General features: G+C 40.0%; 1 protein-coding gene and 1 pseudogene across 1 annotated transcript in view; one reads left to right on the forward strand and one right to left on the reverse strand.

Annotated features, from left to right (window-relative positions):
* CDC14A (cell division cycle 14A) overlaps positions 1-27,822 on the reverse strand; it is a 148,717-nt gene that overhangs the window by 89,547 nt on the left and 31,348 nt on the right. Inside the window, exon 4 of the mRNA XM_032422664.1 lies at positions 23,675-23,767. Coding sequence (XP_032278555.1) covers positions 23,675-23,767 — 93 coding nt within the window. The remainder of the gene's footprint in view (positions 1-23,674; positions 23,768-27,822) is intronic.
* On the forward strand, positions 11,645-11,742 carry LOC116627197 (annotated as a pseudogene).

The raw sequence follows: 27,822 nt of genomic DNA on the forward strand, positions 1-27,822 counted from the left end.
CTGTGTTTTTAGGGGCTATTATTTCTCCAAAAAAGACTTATTATAAAATGCAACACATACACACATCCCATATATATATCTAAAGATGAAACCTGTGCTCCTATTTTAATTATATTTATTTTCTGTGATCTGTAAAGTGGAAATACTCTTGAGAATTTGATTTGGTCATCTGAGAGAGTATTCTTTAATTGTGGCATTTGATTTCCTGTTATTTGTTTACTATTTTGCTTGTTTATAAAAGAGAAAACAGATGCTGAGAACAGCCTTTCCCAGTCAAGTACCACCACCAGAACACGGACATGATAGCTGTGCATTAGCATTCTGACCGTTGCTGAGTCAATTAAATTTCTTCAAAATAGAAGTTTCCAGAAAACAGATGTTATAACTTAAAAACAGTCTAGAAGCCCTAAAACTTACCAAATATGGAAGACTTAAACCAAAAGAGAAATTTTCCTTAAAAATTTCAGACAGGTAGTTCTAGCATATACAGAGTGCTAAATGGGGACGTTACAAAGATGTCCCTCTGTGTGATATGTGCTTTGGATTCTATTCCGCTAAATTAACAGTCATGCATGGGCCCCTTTCCCAAGCCCCATATAACTTAAAATTATCACACTTGCAAGACAGCAATTGAGGACGGGGATGGGCAGAGGTAATAAGACGATGTTTCTTTCCCTGGTGCAGCTGACCAGTGTAGAGTACCTGCTTGGTTTGAAAGCCCTGCACCCTCACTGGCTTCTCCCATCATCCCCCCGTGTCTGTCATCCAGGGTTGCTCCCAGTCAGCCAAACTCAATCTCCAAAGCCACCTGTGACTCTGGCCTCTCTCTTTCATTGTGTCCATCCTCATCCAGTCAATACCCAGACTGATTCTTTCTCTATATCCTCTACAGCCTGAGGGGCTGAAACAGAACATTTGGGGAGAGAAAGAAAAGTACACAAATATCTTCTCAAATTTTATAAAACCACTACTTGGGGTCCCTCCAACGACCTTGAGAGAGAGAGGCCCAACCATGTTAAAGGCCCTGAATCTTAAACTGCATTTAGTTTTCCGGTGAATCTGCATTTGACCTTTCTTTCATGACTATACCATCACCTTATTTCAAACCCTTATCACCACACTCGCACTAACACGGTTTCTCTCTGCCTCCACTTCTGCCTACTCCAGCAATTCTGGAACAGGACTCTGAGAGTCTCAGTCCTGCTCAAAAACCCCGGCCAGACTGCCCACCCTTCACCAAGACAAGGTGCCAACTGATCTCTCCAGGTGAATTTCTCATTGCTGCTTAAATGAACCCCAACCGCTAGTCTGGACTCCTCACCATTCCCTAAGCATACCTGACACCTTCATCTGAGGTTTCTTCTGGAATACTCCACACCATCTCTGTTATTAAAATTCTTCCTATTTCATTAGACTTCACTTGAATACCACCTCCGCCATGTATTTTTTCTTGAGCTCAGAAACCCCTCCCCTCTTCCTTAGACTCAACTATAAGAATAATAATAACCATGATAATGATGATAACAATAAAAAAAAGTTATAGGGTGCATACTATGTGCCAAGTGCTATTCTAAGCACTTGACATAATTTGGCTTAATAATCCTCACAATCACCCTGAAGACGGTTCCATTATTAACCCATTTCCATTTATACATGAAATGCTGAGAATCAGTTGCTCAAGGTCACACAGCTAGGGTGTGGTGGAGTCAGGCAGTCTGGCTCCCCACAGCACTCCTAACCACTTCCTGATGGGCTCCTGACAGCTCTGTCGTAATTATTTTCCATTATACTGAAGTATAAAGCTCCTTAAGTGCAGTAAACATGTTTTTATTGTTTTTATACCTTTATAAGCCTTACAATGCCTCCTATCAGATAGATATTCTGGAAATATATGTTTGGTGGATAACTGCTTTAAACATGTACGGTACTACAAGTGCATCCACCCTAGAGAGTTAATTTAGCTTAAATAATAATTAAGTGAATGAGACTTTCTAAATGTGTCACTGCAATTTTAGTGATAATGCCCAAGGGAGCTAGTGAAATTAACTTTCAGAGCCCAGTTATTTGAGAGCATCAAACTAGGTGTAGTCGATTCTTCAGTGATGTGCTAAAAGAAAAGGTAAGATACAGACTGATTCTACAAACAAGAGCTCTATTTCAGATGACTTGCTTTAGCTCATACTAAGTATTTCAAGAGTCAAGGCATACTGCCTGACCCAGACATTCATTGTCCCACTTCCCCTGTGTCTGTTCGGAATCTACCCTCTGCCACTCCCAACACCCGGTGAAAGGCAGGAAGCAGGAGGTAGAACAGAACACAAGTCACCAAAAATCAATGTGTATGCACTTAATGCTTACAGTTTTGCAGGGGAACCTGCATACACACCAAGACACGGGGAAATTCCGCAACCTGGTGAAGGAGTTTAAAATTGCTGACAAGGGCTGTAAGTAGGGCTGGGGTACAGTCCGCGAAGGAACCAGACTCGACTCAAGCCTTCCTTGCAACATGATCGCATTTAGATGGCTACCTCCTCCCTTCCTTGGGACCACAGCTCTAAGCCACTCTGGTGGGGCAGCCTTCTTTGGCAACCTGATGAGATCAGGCCCCTCCCTCTGTTCTCAAAGTGCCCTGCCTTCCTCCTTCAAATTCTTACCCAAGTTTGTCTTCTGGGGTGATTTTAGTCTGTCTCCCTGGCTAGACTATAAGTCGAGCAGGATGTTTGCCTCTTCCCTATCTGCAGGACTCAACACTGCCTGGCACGGGGAGCATACTCAAAAAATGGTTGATGGATGCATGAACAAAGAGTGGAGGGAAAGAGGGCATTCTATGTGAGAACAAGTGTGATGTGGTCACAGGACACAGATCATCTATCTAGAGTGCAGGTGACAGAGTGCAGTGGTTAGGCACCCTGAGTCCGCGGCCAAGCTGCCTAGATTCAAATCCAGGCTCTTTCATGTATGACCCGTATTACATTAACTCTATGTGCCTCCATTTCCTTACCTGTGGAGTAGGGATAAGAACTGTAACTGCCTCCTAAGACTGTTGGGAAGATGTAATGAATTAATATTATATGTAAAATGCTCAGATTTGTATCAAGCACACAGCTCTTCTATAGCAAGGGACCACAGAAAGGAGATAAACTTTGGTCCCAAAATATTTCTTTTCTCCTTTTGACCACCTGTATCCACGTGAATCTGGATCCACAACTGTTATTTCTGACACCTGAGTCCTAAAGCCTGTCTATGTGTGTAAACATCAAAACATGAGGTTATAAACGTCTCCCATGACTGCTATATACAAAAACCGTAACATACAGACCATCATTTAATTCAACCCTCTCATTTGAAAGTACAGATGTTGATCCTACTCTCAGTTCTGCCTCTTCAAATGGCCCCTGAGTCTCCTGGTGCCTTAGAATCAACAATCATAAGATAAATGCTGTGGACCCCGTTTTATCAAATCCATTGTCAAAATATCAGAAGATCCTTGAGGTGGTCCACATCTTTCCCCAACAAAGTACATGTAACCAGAAGAGAATTGATGCTGTACTCCTTTTTCCTTATGTGAGCTTCTCATGAACAAAAGAGTAAGAACACTAGGCTAGGTTTATTTTTAGGAGAGGAAAGCAATTACCAGTAACCAGCAAAGAATGAGCCACCAAAGTCCATCGAATGAACATCCACAAAAACACACTAAGAGGTGAGAAACTCGGCAAAGAGTTGAAACATAAAGCTTCTAAAGTCTCTTCCTTGGCTCCCAACACTTTGGTTCTCAGACTTCTTAAGTGTCAGGGCACCTAATTTATAAACTGCTTTTTCCTGAAGACAGCATTAAGTTTAACTGTCGTATGCAAGCACAAACAAAATGTTTAATTTTACTCTTTTTAGCAACATTTCTCTTCTTAATCATTTCCTTTCATTATAACCAATGACTGAGAAAACAATACCTACATTCAGCTTTAAAACTTAAAAAAAAAAGAAAGAAAAGAAAAAAGCCAAACATTCCTCAAATGCACATTGACTCTACTTTTGTCCTCATTGTTTATGGAAATAAAAATATTCAGTGTTAAATGATCACTTACAAATTAGATAGTTAAGTCTGATTGCAAACCAGAAATGCAAATGAATATTTAAAACAGCCTGTATTTTATTCTATCTATTTTAAATCTATTGTACTGAATAGTCTAATTAAAACAAGAATGAATGCACCTTGTCTTTAACACATTATAAAGGGAGGTAAGTTGTTCTCCCTGTTCTTCCAGTTTTGAGTCTATTATAAGTCACAGAGTATGAGGCCTGCAAAGACAATGCATTTGCTGAATAAATATGGAGGCCACACTAAGTCTAGAAGTCAGGCAGAATCTGATGCCAGACCTCCATCCGCATCGCTTATTTCTGCCCTAAAAATACTTAACACTCATCTGACATCCTTATGAGAACAAGGTCTAGGAATGACTGTACTCTTTGGCTGAGCTGATGTTTGCTCTGAAATATTCTCAAGTGACATCTCTTTACATTTTAATTTGGATTTGAGATTTGATACACAGTGGACTTTCTTTATTTGAGAACTCATTTAGAATAGAAATACTATCTCTGCCTCTCATGGGCGTGAAGAGAGTGAAACCAGTGGCAGCTCTTCGATGGGCAATTTAGGAAAAGTGTACACAACATTAGCCCGATGTGTCTCCCCGTCAACTTTGACGGGAACCAGAATTTTAGTGGCCTGCAAAGATATTCTTCCAGAACTGACAGCTACAGCCCAGACAAATACACATCTCTTGCTAGCTGTGTCTCAGTAACACTTCAGGCTTTTCCTGCCTGGAGAGAGCTCACGTTCCAGCACAGACACTGCCGAGCTGCTTGTATCTCACTGAACTAGCACAGCCCCTTATTAAAGCAAACCAAGGAAACACTAAGCCAATGTTCTCAGCACGCAGACGTCTAAAGAGCCCCTTTTAAGGGGGAAAAGGAAAAAATATTTGGTCCCAAGAAAACCTGAGTCCCTAGTCTCACACAAGAGTATAATGCTGTTATATTTCGACACACAGGTAAACATAACCTTGTATATCACCCATCATTCATCGTCAGAAGCCGGTCCCTACATGAAACACAAAAACAGACTCATTCCAGAACATTACTTGAATAATACTCTCAAATGGAATGGTTCCGTGTCAAAAATTCCTCATGCTGAGTTTCACTGATTACTTCTGGATATAGTATGAATTTTATTTCATAAAACCTCTCAAATTAAGAAAGAAAAGCAAAAAAAAAAGTGGTGTGTTCTTTAAGCCAAGGACTGAATTTGATCGAGCTTAGAAGGCAAAGACCGTAACTTCATTTATGATGAAGATACAGATGACAGATCCACAACAGACCAAGCATCAGTGTTTGAATTCTCTTAACACCTATAACCAATTATAGAATGTCTTTAACTTGCAGATGAATTATATTCTAAAAGTGTATTTGTAAAGGCTAATATTTAGATCTTTGGAAATAGTTTCCCAAAGTTAAAATCTTATGGTTGTCAGTCTCTTAGGCTAGTCCAAAAATGATTATAGAGTCCACTTTATCATTAAAATCATACATCTAAAATAAAATTTGGTGGAAAACACGATTTCAAAAACTAAAAACTAAAACAAAATACTTAAATTAAAGAGGCATGTTTACTTTTTAAATTCTCTTCCCTCAATGCTAAGAATACTTGAGGAAAGCCTAGATTAGAAAAATAAAAACACGAGGAAACCAATGCACATGTTCAGAATGACTTTAAAGTGAACTGTGAATTATTTCAAATGTTTGGATTGGTACTTTAATATATCTAATTCCACTTCAAAATGCAGAACCTTCCCCAATATTTGGCATTATGATTAGGACTGAGTCCAAATCAGAGGCAAAAGGAGGCGTGACAAATAACGAGAGGAGAAAGATTTTCTTGCTGTAAACAAAAGGAGATAATTGGGAAGAAATGTGGATGAGAAAAGTCAGAAACTTTCTGGACAAACACAGACTGCCAAACTCTCCAGGAATGGAACCCAACCAGGGTGGGAAAGCAACTTACAGCAGCTTAGGCAGAGGAAGGAGGTAGACCAGACAATTAAATGTATTCATTTTAGCAACTAGAACAAGCACCTGAGGAACAAAAAAAGAAGCCTTTTCGAATATAGTCATCTTATCCTTTTCCAAATTGAAGACAGAATCCACATAGCACATGAACTAAATCTCAGATCTAGAATCTCATAGTAACTTGTAACTACTGTTCTTTGAATTGACTCAAGAATAGAAAACCAACAATGGACACAAACAAGGAACTGGTTGTTCTTTTCCAGTATTTACAAAGATTTGTTGCTTAGAGAAAGCGGGAGAAACAAGAGCTTTGCCCATCAGTCAGGTGTTTGCAGAAAGCATTCCAGGGCCATTTTACTGGGCATTAGCCCGACCTGTTCAAAAATATGCCACATGACAGAACTGTCCTTCAGGAACATAATGGAATGAATCATTCTGAAATGTGTATAGACTTTTTAAAGAAGTAACCATGTTCCCTAAAAGTTTATTAATTCCACAAACAGTACAACTGAAACAAGTGAAGGCAATTCCACCTTAAATAAAAGTAACTTAAATCCAACCAACAGGGGCACCTGGGTGGCTCAGTCGTTAAGCGTCTACCCTCTGCTCGGGTCATGATCCCAGGGTCCTGGGATCGAGCCCCGCATCGGGCTCCCTGCTCGGCGGGAAGCCTGCTTCTCCCTCTCCCACTCCCCCTGCTTGTGTTCCCTCTCTCGCTGTGTGTCTCTCTGTCAGATAAATAAATAAATAAAATCTTTAAAAAAAAAATCCAACCAACAGATCTATTGCATGCATAGCCAATATATATAACATATAGGAAGTCTATCCACCTACCCTGCAGTTACTGGAAATTTCCCTCCCATTCCAGCTCACTGCTGTAGCTAAACCTCACTACTTCCAGAAAGTCATCCCCCCACTTCACCCTGGTCAGTGATTTCTCACCCTGTCTTGATCAGCAGCAAGACTCAAGGACAGATATACTTGTAGTAAGAAAAACAAGGAAGGAGAAGAAAGGAAAAGAAGGAGATGAGCAGAGAATTTGCCACAGTTTTACACACAGGTGATTCATTTCTTCATTCAGTAAAGAATTACTGGTACCAGGCACCATAGATAACACCAAGAACAAGTCAAATATATTCCTAGCCTCAGGAGTATCGCTTCTACATTACTTCACATCTTCTAAGAGAAGCCAGGGGGGACGCCTGGGTGGCTCAGTCAAGCGTCTGCCTTCGGCTCAGGTCATGATCCCAGGGTCCTGGGATCAAGCCCCGCATCGGGCTCCCTGCTCAGAGGGAAGCCTGCTTCTCCCTCTCCCACTCCCCCTGCTTGTGTTCCTGCTCTCGCTCTCTCTCTCTGTATCAAATGAATAAATTAAATCTTAAAAAAAAAAAAAAAGAAGCCAGGGGATCCCCAACTTCAAATATGCCTCAGAAAAAAACCTTCAAAGCTGTTTTAAGATATCGATATTGGATTTCCACCCCCCTGAGATTCTGATTCACCAGATATGAGAGGTCTGGCCCGCGGGTATTTCTGAAACAAAATCATGGTTTAGAACCGCTGTTATAATAAGCATTACAGAAGTGAGAAGTTTAAATAGCTGAATTATATCACAGAACTACATATACATATTATTTCATTAGCTTTAAGTGATAGTTGATAAGGAAGCCAACATTCTCTGTGAAATTCCAAGGGCACAACAAAAGGCTTTGCTTCTGTCCTTGACAACCCATGTGACAAATCTACCTCTTCATTCATGTCTTCTAGTAGGGACTGAGTTATATTTTAGGGACACAAAAATGAAGACAGTAGGGAAGGCAGACATGTAAATAATCAGACTTATGGCATGGTAGCATAAGAGAAATCTGAAACCCAGAGCTAAACGGTACCATGGAGAGCTTTAAGCAGAGTTCTAAAAGATGAGTTTTAAGAGTCTTTTTCAGGGGCACCTGGGTGGCTCAGTTGGTTAAGCCTCTGCCCTCTCCTCAGGTCATGATCTCAGGGTCCTGGGATCGAGCCCTGCATTGGGCTCCTTGCTCAGTGGGGAGCCTGCTTCTCCCTCCCTCTCTGCCGCTCCCCTGCTTATGCTCTCTTTCTCTCTCTCTTTCTGTCAAATAAATAAATAAAATCTTAAAAAAAAAAATAAAAGCCTTTTTCAGTACAAAACAGATCATTTCAACTCTCCAACAACTTCCCTCATGGAGACTTAAATCCAACTCTTCCTCTCATACAAGAGCCCTGGTGGAGACCTCAGCCCCTGCCCTCTGTGTTCCAGCCACCTCAGCTTTCTCTTGGATCCTCAGTCATACCAAGGTCATTCCCACCTTGAAAGGCTTTCTACATGCTATTTCCTCTGCCTAAAATGTTCTTCTTCTTTATCAGCTTAACCGTCATCACCTCAGAGAGGGTTTCTCTGAACTCCCAATCTGAAGCAGCCAGCCAGTCCCTATCCTATTACCACAGAGTCACTGTCCCACAGCAGAATACAAGCTCCATGAGGACAAGGATTTTATCTCTCCTGTCCATTGCTAGATCCTTCAGAGCCTAGAAGAGCATCTGGCACAGCTGCTCAATAATTATTTGTTCCAACAACAGAAAGAACAAAGGAGCCAGACAGAACGGGAGAGGGAAAGACTTTCCCATTAAGATGAATAGAGAGTGCAGGCGCCTGGGTGGCTCAGTCGTTAAGCATCTGCCTTCAGCTCAGGTCATGATCCCAGGATCCTGGGATCGAGTCCCACATCGGGCTCCCTGCTCGGCAGGAAGCCTGCTTCTCCCTCTCCCACTCCCCCTGCTTGTGTTCCTGCTCTGTCAAATAAATAATAAAATCTTTAGAAAAAAAAGATGAACAGAGAGTGCTTATTAAACAATGAAGGCTACAGGAGCCCTCTACTTCCCTCTTTCGACTAAGCTATCAGGAAAATCATAAAAATTCAAGTTTTAAGCGTGAGCAAGTCAGAGCCAGATTCTGTGACATGTAACCAAAAAACTCAAAGTATGACAATACTTTTATTCTACATAGGAGCCAATGAAGAAAGGAGCGGGGAAAGGAAGGAAACAAAGCAACAGGAGAGAAGTGATCAGAAACGGAGGGAGCAAAAAGAGGTGGAAGTAGCAGGGAAAACACAAAGATGAAGGAGAGCCACGCAGAGATAACTAGGAGTGGTAGATGAGTAACAGCCATAAAGGAAGCCAAGGGCAAAGTGTAAGAAAACGGGTAACTTGTTATTTCACACAGTGGCGCTAACTGAGACTCTGGGCGTCTCAATAAGCTGGGGACTGCTAACTAACAGAGGAAGAAGGACTGGAATGCTAAAAGTAGAGGGGTTCTGGGTCTTCCCTGTTCTTCCTCTTGGGTCAAGTTCCTTAATTTCTCTGGGTTTCCTAGAGTGGTAAGGAGGAGGAGCGGCGAAGGGTAGGGGTGGGCAGGCAGGGCAAAGAGAGGACCTCTCTCTCAGATCTGTCTGCTTCTGTAACTTAGGGCAGGATCACTGTACTGTACACAGCTCCACTGGAGCAATTAATTCTTCAGAGGAGAAATTAGTCCCTGAATTGCTATGGTAGATACGGTAAAAGCCAGAATCCCATCCTGCAGTCTTTGTACTTAACTTCAGATCTAGGTCAACCAATATTCCTTTAAAAAAGTAAAATAGAGTTTATACAAAGAGTCTAGTGGCCCACATTCTGGGTCAATCCCAAAAGTCCTTGTTGTAATAGAAGGATCTTAATCAACAACTTAAATCTGACTTCCTCTTCCATGAATTCAGAAGGAAAATATTGTCCTCAGTGAGTACACATGTATAAAATGTAGTATCTAATATATTTTTTTTAACTCTGTGCTAATAATGGCATAGCCCAATGCCAGGATATCCTAAAAGTGGATGTGGTTGGTTTTTAATTCATACATCTGACTTGGAAACAAGCAAACAAAATGATTTTAGGAACTGTTTTAATCCCATTTTGTCACTCTTTCCATTATTTCACAGATGTGTTTCCAGGAAAAGAATAAAACTTAAAATGTGGCTCCAGGTAAAAGATGTAGCTTGCTGTCAAAACTACTACTCACTGGCAGACATTGAGAATTTTCTCAGAATTTCAGACATTTCTGAAGGGAACAGAAATATTTTATCATATTCAACTAGTGGGATTTTAAGTGTCCCCAATTCCAAGGCAGACAATAGAAGACGCTATTAGAAGAGTTACAGCATATCCATCAATTCTTTGTACAGGATGGGTCCATTCCCATAGCTTTTAACAAGCAGTTGATTTCAAATTAAAGCATGACAGCCGAGACCCCGGTGACAGAAGTCAAGGCCAGGAGCTGGGGGTAGGAGTGGTGTGATGTAGACCCCAGGTATGGAGTCCATCTGCATCATTTCAAACATGCTATTAACACGAGATCAGTCACTATTGGAAATCTGAATCCCCTCCAGGGCTGTCTCATACTTCACTCATTCCTCTATTCCTTAAAACAAGAGCTAGGCTCTATGTAGGCACTGAGGATACAAACACGAGGGAGAGTCATCCCTTCCCTCAAGGAGCTCACTCTAGTGGAAGACAGGTGGCGAAGCAAGTGATTGCAAGGAGCTTATTCTAGCAGTTGATACTGCACATAATCAACTGTAAGACGAGGTAAAAAAAAACAAAAAACAAAAAAAAACGCTAGCATTAAGCCACGGTCTGGGTCAAATAATAAGAAATGACAAAATAAACAACCGGGGGGTGGGGAGGATAGGGGAGGAGTAGGCAAACAAATTATGGAGAAAACATCAGGAAGGGTTTCTCTGAGAAGGGAATTGTGGTTTTCTCTTATTACTTAGAAATTTCCCAAAGCAAGCCCCACTAAATGACTCACACACCACCTCTCAACACAAGTGTAATGTCTGATTCATCCCACGGTACGTATCTTCACATGGAAAGGCTTGTCTGTCTACTCATTAATTTGAAACTATGAACCACGAATGTCACTCCCCTATTCAGTAATGCTCTGAGGTGCTGCACCAACTCCCAACAGTTCTTTCAGACTGAGGTAACAGTTTCCCAGTCCTCCCACTATTCTCTTTGATTAACTGTGAATTTGCTAACTACATCCCTGGCTTTCAGTCCTCATTATAAAAGCTTGGTTTTCCATAATGAAAACTCAGGGGCCCTACAAGCATTTGTCATGGGGCGGTGAGGAGGGTGGGCACAGGGGACGCAAGGCTGGGGCAGAGGAGCAATAAAGAAGAGAACTAAGAAAGACACACAGGGCAGAGTGGCGCTAACAGAGGAACCTAGTAGCTGACATGGGCATGGCTAAGTTTACTCACGCGGTCACCATGTTTTGGGCACTAAAGGTCTTAGGAATAACTCAACACACAGCAACCTCACCAGGAGCTCCAGTTAGCTCCTCCTTTATTTAAAATTTCAGAAAATACATATGGAGAGGGCTTTTTATTTCAATTCACTGTCCACAATGGGGAAAAGGCTACTATTTTACTCACTATATCAAACAGAAGAGATTTCGTGAAATGAAACTTACATAGATTAAAATTATGCATTCAAAAACTCTTATAAACCTAAGGTTTAAGATTAGATGTCACACATAGCTTCTCGGCCTTTTGGCTAAGATCAAGTATAGTATCTGTTCTTATCAGTTTAAGATTAGATGTCACAAAGTGCATAGGGCATCACGTACCATCAGCATGAATATAGCAACCACACTGGACGAGGCAGTCCCATAACAGACTCAGAAACCGGCTCAGCGCTGGCTCCCCAGGTCCCCCAGTGCTGACCCAAGCACAGGCTTCTCTCATTCAAGGTTATCACAAGTGAATAAACGCACATTTTGGCTGCCAGGAAGAAGGGGATGCATAGGAGCTTGAGGGAAACAGTGATTCAAATGAAAGTGAGATAAGAAAAGACAGATTGCATTACTTGAGGTCTTAAAACAAACTCAGCTTTTCCCAGCCATCAAGTATCAACTGAATCAATATCATGTGGAAGCCAGCTAGACATCTTGATATTTAGACAGAGGAGCTTTTTGAAGAGTTCAGAACACTTTCCATTTTCCTTAGGTTGTTCATGTTTAATCGTGGGCTAACCCAGATGGGCCAAACAATCCCCTGTGTATTCCGTGCCAAAACTGATACCCTAAAAAATATGCAAATACATTTCAGATTGAAGCATAGTAAGCAGATTCTGCAATGGCTGTGTTTTGCAAACTGCAGGTAACTACCCATTATTGAGTAGCAAAATCAGTTTAATAGGGTAAAGATTTTTTTTCATAAAATAGGGCAGAATATAAAATGTCAGTATACCTCACCTATTGTAAAGGAAGAATTGTTTCATAAACATTTTGTTTCAGTTATACATGTGAATGGTGTGTGTGTGTGAGTGTGGGTACTAAGGGGTAGTGTGAAATATGGTTCTTACTGTGGTTTATAGTGAAAGAAGCTTGGAAAGCCCTGTCCTGAGATCCGGTCTAAACTGCTTCATGTCATTCCTTGGTTCTCCTGTTCTCCTATCACTTCTGACACTCAGACTTACTCTAAGCAATCCATGGACATCACCAAAGCAAGTGTGAGCAGAATTGCCACTGCATCTGGCTGGTACATAAAGGTATTTGGGGTGTTAGCCCCGTTAGCCAGAATTAAATCTCAGATGCTACCTGGAAAATAAACTGCATAAGTGAGTGAAACACTGCTTTGTAACTGGAAAACTCTGCCCTTCCACACTGCATGCGATTTTGAATCTTCTGCAGAATATTCTGGTTTAGATGTAGCATTATTCTAAGACTAGCACTGCTCAGTTATATGCTGTGAATGGATGAAGCTCCAACTAGGAACTTGGGGGTTTGGGTTCTAGTCTCTCACTAACTGAATTTGACCTTGGGCAAGGTACGTGGTCTCTCTGGGCTCAGATTCTCCGACTGAAACATGAGAAAGCAGGACTGCAGCAGAGTTTTTCCTAGCGAATTTCTTGTAGAGGTACCTTAAGGGTTCTGCAAAAGTGAGTCTACTTTTCTAAATTAACATACATTTATTTTTAGACAATAGACACAATAAACAATAAACAATAGCAAAAACAATAAACATAATCAATAAACACAATCAAATGGATTCAATATCGATTTTTACCAAGGTGGAAATCACCATGGCAGTTCTTTAGCAGCCAAATAACTTCATTTTGCATAAAACTTGGATGTATTACCTCCAGAGGTATATATTCTGCATATATTCTATTCTATATATGCATATATTCTATATATATATATATAATTCTGTATATATTTTCATACATATCTCATTGAGTAGGAACTTACAGTGCTTCACTAGGGATACATCTAAATGCGAGTCTGTTCTGTCCAGACATTCGTATAAAACTGAACAGAGACAGCTCCGAAACATGTAATTGCCAGGTGAGGCCCAGGCAAACATATATACGACATGTTAATTGCAGACTAACCCAGATGGGCCGATCACCTGCACTCACATCAGGCATTACAAATACATTTCAAGTGACACTCTGATAACAGGCAATCTCTTCAAGGCCTCGGGTACCTCTTTTTAATTTTTTTTCCATAAAAAAAATGCATGCAGTTTAAATTTTTAAAGATCCAACTCTGATTAAAAAGTTTTCTAGTATTCTTCCTTTAAGCTTTTGGGTTACTTCTTACTGAAAATTATCATAAAATTGCAAGGACAGCTGTTAAAAAAAATTACTGACATTCGTTAGCAACAAATGTATAATGTATAAATAAGGTTTTTCCCCTATTGAGAAAAACAAAAAATTCTGAGGCCAAAATTAAGACTCTCATCCATAATACTGACTTCAAATGCTTGTATATTAACAAAGCCCATTTCAATTCTAAAATTGCAGTTACATAAAACATTTTGTCTTACTCAGTAACTTTAAAAGTAGAAATTAATACCTTAAGACACTATGATTCTTGCTCTTATTTTTTTAAATCTTTTTTTTAAAGATTTTATTTATTTATTTGACAAAGAGAGACACAGTGAGAGAGGGAACACAAGCAGGGGGCGTGGGAGAGGGAGAAGCAGGCTTCCCACGGAGCAGGGAGCCCGACGCGGGGCTCGATCCCAGGACCCTGGGATCATGACCTGAGCCGAAGCAGACGCTTAACGACTGAGCCACCCAGGCGCCCCTCTTGCTATTACTTTTACAATTAGCCCTGACTTCAAAATTTATTTTCAAGTACTACAGCTTTTAAATTATTCCATATTACACTTTCAAGAATTGTGGAAGATTAACTTTTATTTATCAATGTTTATATCAATGTTATTAATATTTATTTATTAAACATTCAGCCATTCGTGCCACAAATATTTACTGAGCACTTAGGATATGTCCCACAATGTTCTACATGCTGGAGCTACTGTGAGGTACAAAACACAGTTCCTTCCCTTAAAGGGAAAGACAATAAACGAGTAAATACACAATTCCAAGCAGTGAAAAAGTACATCCCTTTAATTCAGTATATAAGTGCAACAAATGGACGTAAGCTTTGTCACAGAGAAAGTATGTCTTTTCAAGGCTACTAAGATTCAAAAATTTGTGCTGTAAGCATAATGTATCAGCACTTAAATTTATAGTACTAAATACACTGTGTGCATGTGTGTGTATGTGTGTTGTGTGTGTACATATGTATGTGTATATAAATTTGTGAGCCTATTTATAGCATACAGGAAGGTCATTATCAGGATGCCAAAAGGAGAATAGAAAAAAAAAATGCTGAAAAGATTTATTCAGTTAAACTTGAGAAACACACCTTTCACCAAAGAAAAGCAAACAGCTGATTTTCCTAGCCCACAGCTAATTGTCACACGCAAAGGGGGGGTGGGGGGGCTCGAATAAAAGATAATATTGCTCCTCCTAGATGCTGAAGACTAACGGAATTTCCAAATTCAAGGAGTTTGAAATTGAAAATGCTGTGTGACCTTAGGGAGCCTCACCTGTTTTTAAAACCACCAAAAATACAAGCCTACAGGGATAAAAGCCTGTCTGGCCCATTTAAAGGCAATACCACAAAAGCATTCTTGCCTATCAAGCTGTAAAAGGAAGGAACTGCAAAACAGGAAACTGCCCTGCCCCAGCCTTGTGCCACACCCCCCTTCCTCTCCACAATTTCCATAAGCAGAAGAAGCAAACGCTGTTAGATTTACTGAGAAGCCACAGAGGTTGACAGAACACTAGGAGCTGACATCTGCTTTATTACTGTTTCAATAAATATTTAAGGTAAATGTCTTTATTATTCTGAACCAACATTTTTCTTGATGATTTCACCTATGTTTTTAGATAACATGTGCTTAACCTATAGCTTTTTGATGACAAGTTAAAGCAGTTCTGAAATTGCAATTTACAGATGAATTGTGAATTAGAGATTAAGGAAACTAACATGTTTGTCCCAAACGATAAAAACAAAAACAAATTCAGAGTTAGTTGGCCTAGATTACCACTTTTCAGTGGTTGAAGCACATATACATGAACCACTTTCAAATAATACTATCCTGAATATAATTTTCTGTATATTCAGTAGACCACTAGGTGTTGAATAATCAATAGATCCATTTTCAGCAGTTCCTTTGTATTCAGATATACGTAAGTACTTATTAACATAGCTTTTTGAAAAGTAACAGAATTTAAGGTTTATGGACTTCTTAATTTCTTACAGAAGCTTGGACTGATGGGTGTGATTTCTAGAGGTCTACATCTATTGATACAAATTAGGTTCAGGGAAATGACTTCTTTCCTTTTTTTTTTTTTAAGATTTATTTATTTATTTGAGAGAGAGCAAGTGTGGGGCAGGGAGGCGCAGAGGGAGAGGGAGAGAGAGAATCTCAAGCAGACTCCCTGCTGAGTGCAGAGCCCAACTCAGAGCTCCTTCGATCTCATGATCCCCTAGATCATGACCTGAGCCAAAATCAACAGTCGGCCACTTAACTGACTGAGCCACCCAGGAGCCCCGAAATGAATTCTTTTCTTTTCTTTTCTTTTTAAGATTTTATTTATTTATTTAACAGAGAGAGAGACAGCGAGAGAGGGAACACAAGCAGGGGGAGTGGGAGAGGGAGAAGCAGGCTTCCCGCCAAGCAGGGAGCCCAATGCGGGGCTCGATCCCAGGACCCTGGGATCATGACCCGAGCTGAAGGCAGACGCCCAACTGACTGAGCCACCCAGGTGCCCCGAATTCTTTTCTTAAAGGAAAGAAGAAACTGATACTTTTCAACTTTTAATGGTCCAAATACAGGAAACAGATTTTCAAAACACCAACTAGTCAAAAGTTAATAAACCTACAAATAAATACAGGAATAATAAATCTCATTAATAATCAAAAAATGATTAGTAAAACAATGAGGTATCATTTTCACTAATTAGATTTCTAGATTTTTAATGTCTATACCCAATATGCAAAGGTATATGATGCAGGAGATTTAGTTCACCTAATGCCAAATTTAGTACAAACTGGCTTGAGCATGTTAATAATGCTCCAAGAACCTAAAAAATGCTTAGGGGCACCTGGGTGGCTCAATGGGTTAAATATCTGACACTTGATTTTGGCTCAGGTCATGATCTAAGGGTCATGGGATGGAGTCCAGCATTGGACTCCACACTCAGCGGGGAGTCTGCCTGAGATTCTCTCTCTCCTTCTGCTCTTCCCCTCCACATGCACACGCACTCTCTCTCTCTCTCTCAAATAAATAAATAAATATTTTTTTAAATGCTTACATTTTTAAAATCTATTAATCCTACTTCTGGTGATCTAAAGACAAAAATCCACAAAAAGAAATATTTATAATGCCCAATGGTATTTGTCACATTATAAGAAAATGTTGCAAAGGCATCTAAAATGTTAAACAAACAATGGTATGCCCTCTAAATGGAATATTATTTCATCATCTAAGTAGCAAAAAGGCAAAACATATGGAGGCCAAGTGAAAAAAGGCTGACAAAACTATGTTGCAATTATACTTCAGTGAATATTCAGGTTTAGAATGATGTCACTGCAGGAGAATTTTCCTACTTTTCTTCTATAATGTGGTTATGCCACTTTTTTAATTAAAAAAAACTTTTTAATTAAATTCACTGAATTATCCCCTTTCAAACTAGATATTTAAAATACATTTAATCATTTCCCAACACCCCCCCAAGGAAACATCTTCCCCTCCATGCTGTTCTCCCCACCCCCCCTCAATATTCCTTCACAAACTTGGCCTACGGGGGTTGGTCATCATTGATCCCTCCCTCCCCTCAGGTTTGACCCTGGTCCCCAAACACCCTCCCCAGAAGGCACAGAGTTATTCACCTTACATCCTCAACTCCCAGAACAAGGCCTCATGAATAAGGGCTGGAAAAACACTTGTCGATTTATATTTATCCAATTTGGCACCTACTGCACATTTTTCTCAATTTTTTATTACTTATCTGTCCCCCATTTTAAGCCAGGCATTCATTCTTTTTCCTCTTTTTCATCTTTTTGTATTCCCCAGAGCCCACCACAGCGCTGGGTCACTGGGTCAAGCTCATCTGAGCTAAATAAATATTTACTGAACTAAAGAATGCCTGAATACACTAATCAAAAATGAGAAATCTGCTTGGTTCGGACAGTTTCTTCCTTTAAAATGCAAATAACAACCTACAAAAAAAAAAATCTCATACCATACCTTCCAGTGATTTATCCTAAGCAATCAACAGATTAACAACCATCTGAGTGTCACTGAGCCAAGAAAGGGTGTAAGTGTAAAATGGGGTGGAAAGGAGCAGCAGGCTTCAGCTCTTCAGGGGAGGTGAGACAATAGCTCAGAAAACTTTCTGGAAGGCCACACAACTTTTCTGCCTAGAGCTGCCAGCCATTCCTAAATGCTTAAAATGCCAGGCACTGTCCCAGGACACCTGCATGAACATGACCTCCTGCAGTCCTCACCACAACTATGTTAGGTGGGGTATTATTATCTCTATTTTAAAGATGAAAAAAACTGGTGAATTTGGATGAGTTAAATAACTAGCTCAAGACATAAAACTACCAAGCAGATTCAAGGCCAAACCTGTGGCTCCCTGCTCATGTCGCTGCTCTCAACCATTAAGCCAGATGGAGAATTGCTTCTTTGCAATTAGTAGTAGACTTAGAAGTAGAATATACCTACTAAGGCGTTAAGTGTAGTCTACAGAATAAATAGCAGACACAGACATGATTACAAAGTCTACAAACCTTAGCCTTGTCATCTCTAATTCAGACATGACATCTTGCTCAGCCCAGGTCCAGTTAATCCATAATTAGACCCCTTATTTAGCAATGTGAGGACTTAACAAGGGGGTTAAGGAAAATACATTGTGGTTACCGCCTCTGTTTAAGCATCCTCCACATATCTGGGAGAAAAAAAGGAATCTTAATACTTTAACTCTGAACTTCATTTTCTAAGCTAAACCATCACATTTGTTGTAACTTCTCACACATATTATTTTTCCAATCCTCCAGTAACATGGGCCTGATCCAAATTCTCCCTGACCTAGTTCTGTGAACTGAAAGCAAGATGGTAACTAGTGAGGATTTGGTCTTTAAGCATGTAGCAAGAACCTAATTAATTCATGCTTACAATATCTTCAGGCCATCTTCTTCAAACTCATGTCAGAGTACTGTGGTTACCACTATGATCCAAGCATCCTGACCCCCAACTCCAGCACTGCCCTGAGTATTGTCCTGGAAGGCAAACACCTTCCCGACAAAGTTGATCTCTACTTAAAACCTGTGCCCTTCATCTCAAGAAGGATAATGTCACAGCTTAGGGATAAAGAGATACTTCCTGAGTAGAGACTTCCCTGAAACAGTGCGTATCATCTGTCTGTTCAGGTCACTGTGATCTCCAGTGGCCACATTGTTCTAGCAACCCTGGCTTTAGAATCACCCACAGAGACAGGTTTGTGGATTTCCTACTGAACACGGTGTTCTATATTTTATCTCCTTCTTAATACTCATGACAGTTCTATGAGATAAAACATAAAAAGGCTCTCCCCCACTTAGAGATAAGAAAATAGAAACACAAAAGCTTGTGTGACATACTTAAAGTCCTGATCTAACGGAGAAAACACAGGCAAAGCCGTGACTCTGTACGTGCGTGTTTGGCACAAGACGTCACACTCACAAGCAAGATATGATAGCTGCAGAACAATACGAATGTACCTAATGCTACTGAGCTGTTATGCTGAAAGAGGTTAAGACTCATCACAAGGAAAAAAATGTTTTTGTCACTACGTATGCTGACAAATGTTAACTGGACTTATCATGGTGATCATCTTTCAATATATACAAATATTAAATCATTAAATTGTACATCTGAAAGTAATATAATGTTATGTCAATTATATTTCAATTAAAAAAATAATTAAAGGGACTCCTGGGTTCAGTCAGTTAAGCATCTGCCTTCAGCTCAGGTCATGAGCCCAGGGTCCTGGGATCGAATCCCGCATCGGGCTCCCTGCTCAGCAGGGACCCTGCTTCTCCCCCTGCCTGCCACTCCGCCTTCTTGTGCTCTCTCTCTGACAAATAAATAAATAAAGTCCTTAAAAAGTAGATTTAAAAAATTAAATAAGGAAATAAAAAGAAAGAAATGGCAAGACAATAAATTTTATATTGTGTGTATTTTACAATTTTAAAAATTGGAAAAAATTTCATCCAGAAAAAAGGCAAGGTAGTGATGGGACTTTATATAGTGGGTACTGCCCTTGGACTGTGATCTCTGCTTTGATTCTGCATCTGTAAAGGCCATAGTTGACTCAGTCAAGATCACAACGTTCTGGTAATGAGGAAGATAACACTTTATGTCCAATATGATCGTTTTCAGTTTCCCTCTGAAGTTACCTAAAGGAAGTTACCTTCCTTCCTTTTTCCATATTTTGTCTTCGCATTATTCATTCATTGTGTAGATATTTACGGAGCACCTACTATGTGCAGGGCACGGTTCTAAGCTGATGCTCAGCGTTGAAATACTGAAATAGTTCCAAACCAGTTGGTAAGTAGCTGCGGTCTGCAGTATCCCATGCCCCTCCACACCGGCCACCTCATCTCTTCCCTGGGACATCCCCCACCCTGGACTTCCCCATGACTCAGCGTAACAGGAAGGCTCCATGGTGGCCAGCTTCCAATTCAACTGGTGAATGGCTGGGCCTAACTCCTTGTTAAATGTTTTATCGCCTCCCAGACACAGCAATGAACAGAACAGACAAGATTCCTACCCTCTAGTCTAGGAAAGAGATAATAAACAATAAACACATAAATCAATCAGATAATTTCTAAGAGTAGAGTGCTGTAAAGAAAACAAAGCAACAAGGGACTAGAGAGTGACTGGGGATGGGGGGAGCAGAGTAAAACCTGAAAAGATGTCTCTGAGGAAGTGACATTACAAGGAATCAGGAAGGCAAAGGTTTTAGGTAAAAACACTCCAGGCAGAGAGAACAGAAATATCAAGGCCTTCTGGTGGGAATAAGCTTGAGATTTTCATGGTTAGAAGGCCAGTGTGATGGGGGCATCCTGAGCAAGGAGAACACAGAGGTAGACAGGGCCAGATCAGGGAGGATCTTACTGGCATTGGTAAGGAGGTTGAATTTAACGCCAAGAACAGTGAGCAAGCACTAGACAGATTTGAAACAGGGCCATGAATGATCGAATTTATATTCTTACAAGATTACTCTGAAAATTGTGTGGCAACTGTGATTAAAGAAAAGCAAGACTGTAAAAAGGAAACAATGTATGATGCTCTGGTGATCATCCAGGTGAACAGCGACAATGGCTGGAGCTAGGGGACAACAACAGAAATGGAAAGAAGTATTCTGACTCAATATATGTTTTAGAAGCAGAGCTGACCAAACTTACTGATGAGTATAACATGGGAAGAGGAAACAGGAGTTAATGAACATGACTACTATTCTTTGCTTCAGCAAGTCACTGATGGTGGTCCATTTACTGAACAGGCAACGACCATGGCAATAAATAGTTTCGTAGAGAAAAGGAATAAAGTTCTGTTTTGCCACGATAAGTGTGAGATATCATTTAGAGACATAATGTGGAGATACAAACACACAGTTGGATATTTGACCTTAATAATAGGAAGATTCCCCCAGAAGAGTCCGGCTTCCCAAATAGCAACATTTAATACACGTGTAACTTCACGAAGATGTATACATAATGCACATTACTGACTCTCTTCCTACAAAACTTGTGCCAACAATTAAATGCATACACACAACACGAAGTAAGGCACCAAATTCTCTTTAAGGAAAGAATATAATTCTTGGTTTTCATTTTTATTAAGTGTGTCAAAAAGCTTTCTGGGAAATGCACTCCCAAAATTGGAAAAGAAAATCAATTAGGAAATAAATGGTACAAGAATAATTACTTTCCATGGCTTCTCTGGACTGTTAACGAGCATGTAAGGCAAGCTCATGCTGCCCTCAGCACTTCTTCAACCCTGCTGAGACTGCTTTTCCTTCATTTGGTTGCATTAAAGTGGTGGAAACTTCAGCAGATCCAAGCTCAGTGCACCTATTGCGACTGAGCTTCCTTTCAAAGCCCTAGAGGTGCCATTGATGAAATTAAGGATGACACCAGAAACGGGAAGGCCGGGCATTAAGAAGGAAAGAAGAAAGGGAAGAGGAGAGGGCAGGGAAGAGAGGAAGGAGAGAGAGAGCAGCGGATGACCTCTTCCTGATGGCAATCCCTTATGATGGACTCCCGGGGAACATGCTCACACGGCATCACAAAACCCCTCAGGAAAGACACGCTTGCTCAGATGGCTTGAATCCAAAGGTTAGTACAGGCTCTCCATATTCTAAACATGGTGGCAATGATCAGTTTCAAATGAGTAATAATTATCAACGCAAAGTGAAAAATAAGCATGCCTGCTTAATTCAGCTTACCAGCACTTCGCTGAACCTTCACGCCAACAGCCAGCTTTTCGTGCACACTTTTAAAATAAAAGCCGTAGTCTGTCTGGCACTACAAATAACCCTCGTATCCTCAGAATTGGAAGGAAACTTAGAGGTCATTATAGCCAACCCTATCAGTTTACAGATAAGGAAACTAAATAAAGCGAAGAGAGATAAAGTGGTTTACCCATCATCCCAGAGCCACTTCAGGATGAAAAAATGTTTTTAGTCATGATTCTTGATATTATACCATGCTGCCTACAGAGTGGGAAAGAAAAGTACCACAAGGGATGGCCCCAGGCTTTATTGGAGCTACATCAGGGGGAGAAAAGATGGGCAGAGCTGGACATCTCAGCCCTGGAAACAAGACCCCGGGCTGCAGTCAGGCTGTCGGCCTGCCACTCTTCTCAGCCTACACCCTACAATATCTGACAGTCATTCCCACGCCACCTCTGGGTTTTTTCCCCCAGAGCTTTTGGTTTGATGTGGCAGAATGTGAGGTATAGTAGGTGGTGCCTCCTTCCGGCAAGATCTTCAGAAGGAGGCTGTTGAAAGGTCACACAGCAGTGTGCTTCCAGGCTTCAGAGAAGCACACCCTCCCCAAGGATGATGGGAAATGATGCCTCGCTCCCCTGCCTTTAGACCAGCATATTCCTAAGTGCATATCACACATGTCCCTAAAAAGCTAGTACAGGTTACAGATGAGTTTTGGCCCTGATGGCTTCTGCCTTCCAACTTTTTGCCCAATCCCAGTATATATAGAAAATTCTAGAAATAGTCGCACCAGAACTCTGCAGCACATTCACGTGGAACTCACATTTACATTTTAGTGCTTACAGAGAATAAAATTTCCAATCAAAATTATTTTGGGAAAGTCTTGTCCAGTTCTTAGGGAAGCTGTAATATATGCAGGCTTTATGTTTGGTTTGCCTACTACAAACACATGTATAGATTAATAAATGGATTGATAAAAATAATAATAATAACAACCCTCCCCCATGCAATCTACGATTTCCTCTTTTGCAAAAGAGGAACACCTCAACAGTCTTTAAAAATCTTCCACTATACTGGGGCACCTGGATGGTTCAGTAGGGTAAGCATCCGACTCTTCATGATCTCAGGGTTGTGAGATTGAGCCCAGCATGAAGGCTGATTCTCTCTCTCCCAGTCCCACTGCCCCTCGCACCCCTCTCTCTTGCAAAAACAAAAACAAAAACAAAAAACACATCTTCCACTATAGGGGCGCCCGGGTGGCTCAATCCATTACATGTCCAACTCTTGATCTCAGCTCAGGTCTTGATCTCAGGGTTATAAGTTCAAGCTCCACGCTGGGCATGGAGCCTACTTAAAAAAATAAATAAAATAAAATAAATAAAAATAAATATCTTCCACTATATATTCTTTTCCCTAGAAATATTCTTTCTGGATATTCTTTTTTTAAAAACACCTATACAACTGCGGGATCCAAGCTACCCATTTTGGTTCTAAGATTCTCTCATTAGCTACTAGGAAATAAAATCTGGGAGTTAAACAGCCAATGGATAGGAGTCCACACTTTCCGTTCCATATCCATTCCCAGGGTGTTAATAATTTTCACCATCTCCCAATTCCACTGAAAAAGTGGCCTGGATTTTATGTGACAGTGTTAGCATTCCATTGGCCTGATTATAGAAAATAATCATGAAAAAGTACTTACAGCATAAGCACCTATCAAAAATGCCGCATTTGCTCTTTTCCGTTGATCAAAACAGGTGTAGTGCACTATTTTCTTTCTTGATAAACTGTATGACTGAAAAGAGGGAATAAAAAGAGTGTAACCATAGAGACAATGTTAAAATATACAGAAGGTAAACATCATCTCAACTTCCAAGATGTGTCACAATCAGTGAAATCTACCAACTTTCAACTTTCATTTCTATGGCATTTGTACATGAGCTTTTGAGGGGTGGAGGGTTACTGGCGTTGACTTTTTGCAGCCCAATCATGATGCCGATTTGACAATAGAACACATATTTCTCTCCAAGCAGGGAGACATGCAATGGGAAAGAATTAAATTATTGGCATCTTTACTAGTGGGAACATTTTTGAAAATTTACTCTAAATATTATATGTAAAATCTATTCATCTTTTTTCTTTTTTGAATTTTTATTATTTAAGTACAGTTGACATACAATGTTTTATTAGTTTCAGGTGTACAACATAGTGATTCCACAATACTATAGATTACACATTGTTTACCATGATAAGTGTAGTTACCGTGTATCACCATACAACATTAGTACAACATTATTGATTACATCAATATGCTGTACTTTTCATCTTCGCAACTTATTTTATAACTGGAAGTTTGTACCTCTTTATCCCTTTCATCTGTTTCATCCATCCCCCCCACACCCCTCCTCTCTGGCAACCACTAGTTCATTCTCTGTATTTATAAGTCTGTTTGTGTTGTTGTTGTTGTTGTTATTTGTTTGTTCGTTTGTTTTGTTTTTTAGATTCCACATATAAGTGAAATCATATGGTATTTGTTTTTCTCTGCCTTATTTTACTTAGCATAATACCCTCTAGGTCCATCCATGTTGACACAAATGGCAAGTTCTTTTTTAAGGCTGAGTAATTATTCATCCTTTTTCCTTCCCTACATACCATACTCCCAAAAAAGTTATCTGTACTTTTCATATTTTACAGTTTATTTTTAAATGTGTCAGTCTATTTAACTCAGAGCACCAATACTAATATTAACAGAGCATCAATACTCATATTTTCTTTCTAGAATGTTCTACAAAAAAATCCCCTTTCAGTTATCTGAAGATAAATGGTTAATGGGAAAAGATGAACCACCAAAAGGGTGGGATCAGCAGACATCTTAATACAATACATGGACTCAAACAAACAGTTATTAAGCACCTGCTATATGCCATGCAAATGTTGCGTGCTCAAGTATTCAACTAAATCCAAAAATTAGCAACTTGGTATGCTGTATACCTGCTAAACATGAAAAGTAAAAAAAGCTGTTAAAATGAAATCAAAGTATTCATCAAACTCAAATAAACATAAAACAATGAGAACACTGATGCAACTAAATGAAATCTGCTCAATTTCCTCATATTCCAAAACAGTTACAGCATTTTGACAAATGGTTTTCAAAATACAGATACATAGGTACCTCTTAATATTTGCCCATAAATTCAAGCTGACTGTAAAAGCAGCTTTTTATACCTTACACACTGACCACAACCCACAGAATACCTGCTTTTACAGCTCCTTTAAAAATGTAAGAGAGCTCAACTACCTACCCTTCTTTGTTCACCTGGCTATTTTCTACAAGGAAAAGAAACTCTTCCAACTCTGAGGTCTATTCTACAGGAAACTGCAGTGTTCTGGTTTTGATGTAACCACAGAAAACATAGCTGTATTTTATACCAGCAATGAGCCTGCAAACCTTCACCATCCCTTTAGGCATTTCTTTCCTAATCAAGAATCACAGGGGCATCTGGGTGGCTCAGTCGTTAAGCGTCTGCCTTCGGCTCGGGTCATGGTCTGGGGGTCCTGGGATTGAGCCCCACATTGGGCTCCCTGCTCCACGGGAAGCCTGCTTCTCCCTCTCCCTCTCCCCCTACTTGTGTTCCCTCTCTCTCTGTGTCTCTCTCTGTCAAATAAATAAATAAAATCTTAAAAAAAAAAAGAATCACGGATTCTGAAAATGGTATTGCTCTTTTAAATTGAACTTCAAAAAGTAACGGTTTGCCTCAAAGTGGGTCTCATTACTGAAGTCCTCATTTCCAGACAGACTTATGAAAATACCCCTATGAAATAAAGCTTTAAAAATACATTTTATTAAATTCAGTTCAGTCAACACACTGAAGTTATCTAAAGATGTCAAGGTCACTATCAATCATGCTGACACCTGTCTCCTTGCTTCCTCAAATTGTCGTTTGTTTTCTTTCTAAGATTTATTTATTTATTTTTGAGAGAGAGAAAGACAGCACACAAGCGGGGTGGGGGGGGTGAGGGGGCAGAGGGAGAAAGAGGAAGAGAAGCAGACCCACCCCTGAGCATGGAGCCCCATGTGGGGCTCAATTTCATGACCCTGAGATCATGAACTGAGCCGAAATCAAGAGTCAACATTTAGGGGCACCTGGGTGGTTCAGTTGGATGAGCATCTGACTCTTGGTTTTGGCTTCGGTCATGATCTCAGGGTTGTGAGACTGAGCCCCACAAAGGGCTCCATGCTCACTGGGGAGTCTGCTTGAGATCTCTCCCTCTGTCTCCCTCTGCCCCTTCCCCCGCTCATTCCCTCTTTCTCCCTCTCTCTCTCTCAAATAAATAAATAAATCTTTTAAAAAAAAAGGGTCGGATGTTTAACCGACTGAGCCACCCAGGCGCCCCTGCTTCCTCAATTTGAAACCATTGTCTGCAGGACATTTCCTTTTGTTTTTATTATTTGTTTGTTGGTTTGTCTTTTGGCTTGTTCTTGCCATTTATTGTTCTCCATCAATAAGTTAGTTTTGATTTACCGAAAGGAGAGTCAAGGCCCTTAAAACTTAAGCAGATTTTTAGGTGTCTGATCCCAAACCTAAAGACTGTCTTCCACAGGCCGGGCCCCTGCAAACATGAGTCAGGCTGAGCATAAGGACTCAGCTCTTCCGGCTCCCGGCCTCTCACTAATTACATTTCCTAGTTCCCTAAAACACCTGTGGGGAAGAAAATATCCACAACTGATCTGGAGTTTGGATTGTCTGTTTTAATGCCCTTTTCCACTAAGAATTTAGATTTCACAACAAACTACTGCTATCATTTAATAATGTGGAATTAAATTTATTTTACAAATCCATTCACCAAAAGGGACAAACTCATAAGGCTGTGCTTTTATCACCAATAGTCTTTTTGGTTGTTTTCAAACGTTTTGCATTTCCTTGGTTTTTGTTTTTTCACTCTTCTTTGAAAGTATATGGGATATACTTTAGTATATGTTGCAGAGACCATCCTGCAACAGAAACCATGAAGCTACAGGATGAAATTCTAGTAGAAACTTTCTTTTCACTATAAACCCATAAATTTCTTAAAGTAAATATAATACAAATTAAACTATTGAGGACTTTAGAAGAATTTTTAAACTTTACAAGCTTTCAGAAATTACATCAGATAAAGAATATTCTCGTAAAATACACCTACAAATTTTAACTATTTTAAAATATCTATTGGAAGCTGCCTATAGATGGAAACAATTTTTTTAACATCCATTACCATACATAATGACAAAATTTTTTTCTTGTGATAAGAACCTTTAAAATTTACTCTCTTGACAACTTTCAAATATATAATATAGTATTATTAACTATGGTCACCATGGTGTACATTACAATAACTGACTTTTTAACTACAGCTTTCTAATTTTTAGGAAAATTTTTTAAGCTCCTAGCATTTACCTTACATAAATGTTTTCGGAATGCCATTGTTTTTCTCAGTTAAGTCTCAAAAGCATTACAGTCAAGAAATCATCTGCCTAGTGAAATTTGGCCAATGTCTCCCAGGTCAGATCACAAAGTTTGAGTTCTCACTCAAGGAATCAAAACTAATTCACAATAAATGAGAACAGAGAAAACTCTTAAATCTTACTGGCCTTGCCCTAATTTCCTTCCTGGTCACAGCCAGGCCTTCCTCTCATAGGTCACCTTGCCCCAGGCTTACACCAGTAATGCTATTGTAACATAGCAGATATTCTGGTACTGGAATGAAAAATTTCAAGGATGAGGCACCTGGCTGGCTCAGTCGGTAGAGCATGCAACTCTTAATAGGGGTTATGAGTTCAAACTCCACATTGGGTGTAGAGATTACTTAAAA

This window comes from Phoca vitulina, unplaced genomic scaffold, assembly GCF_004348235.1.
Source record: "Phoca vitulina isolate PV1807 unplaced genomic scaffold, GSC_HSeal_1.0 scaffold2, whole genome shotgun sequence".
Lineage (NCBI taxonomy): Eukaryota > Metazoa > Chordata > Mammalia > Carnivora > Phocidae > Phoca > Phoca vitulina.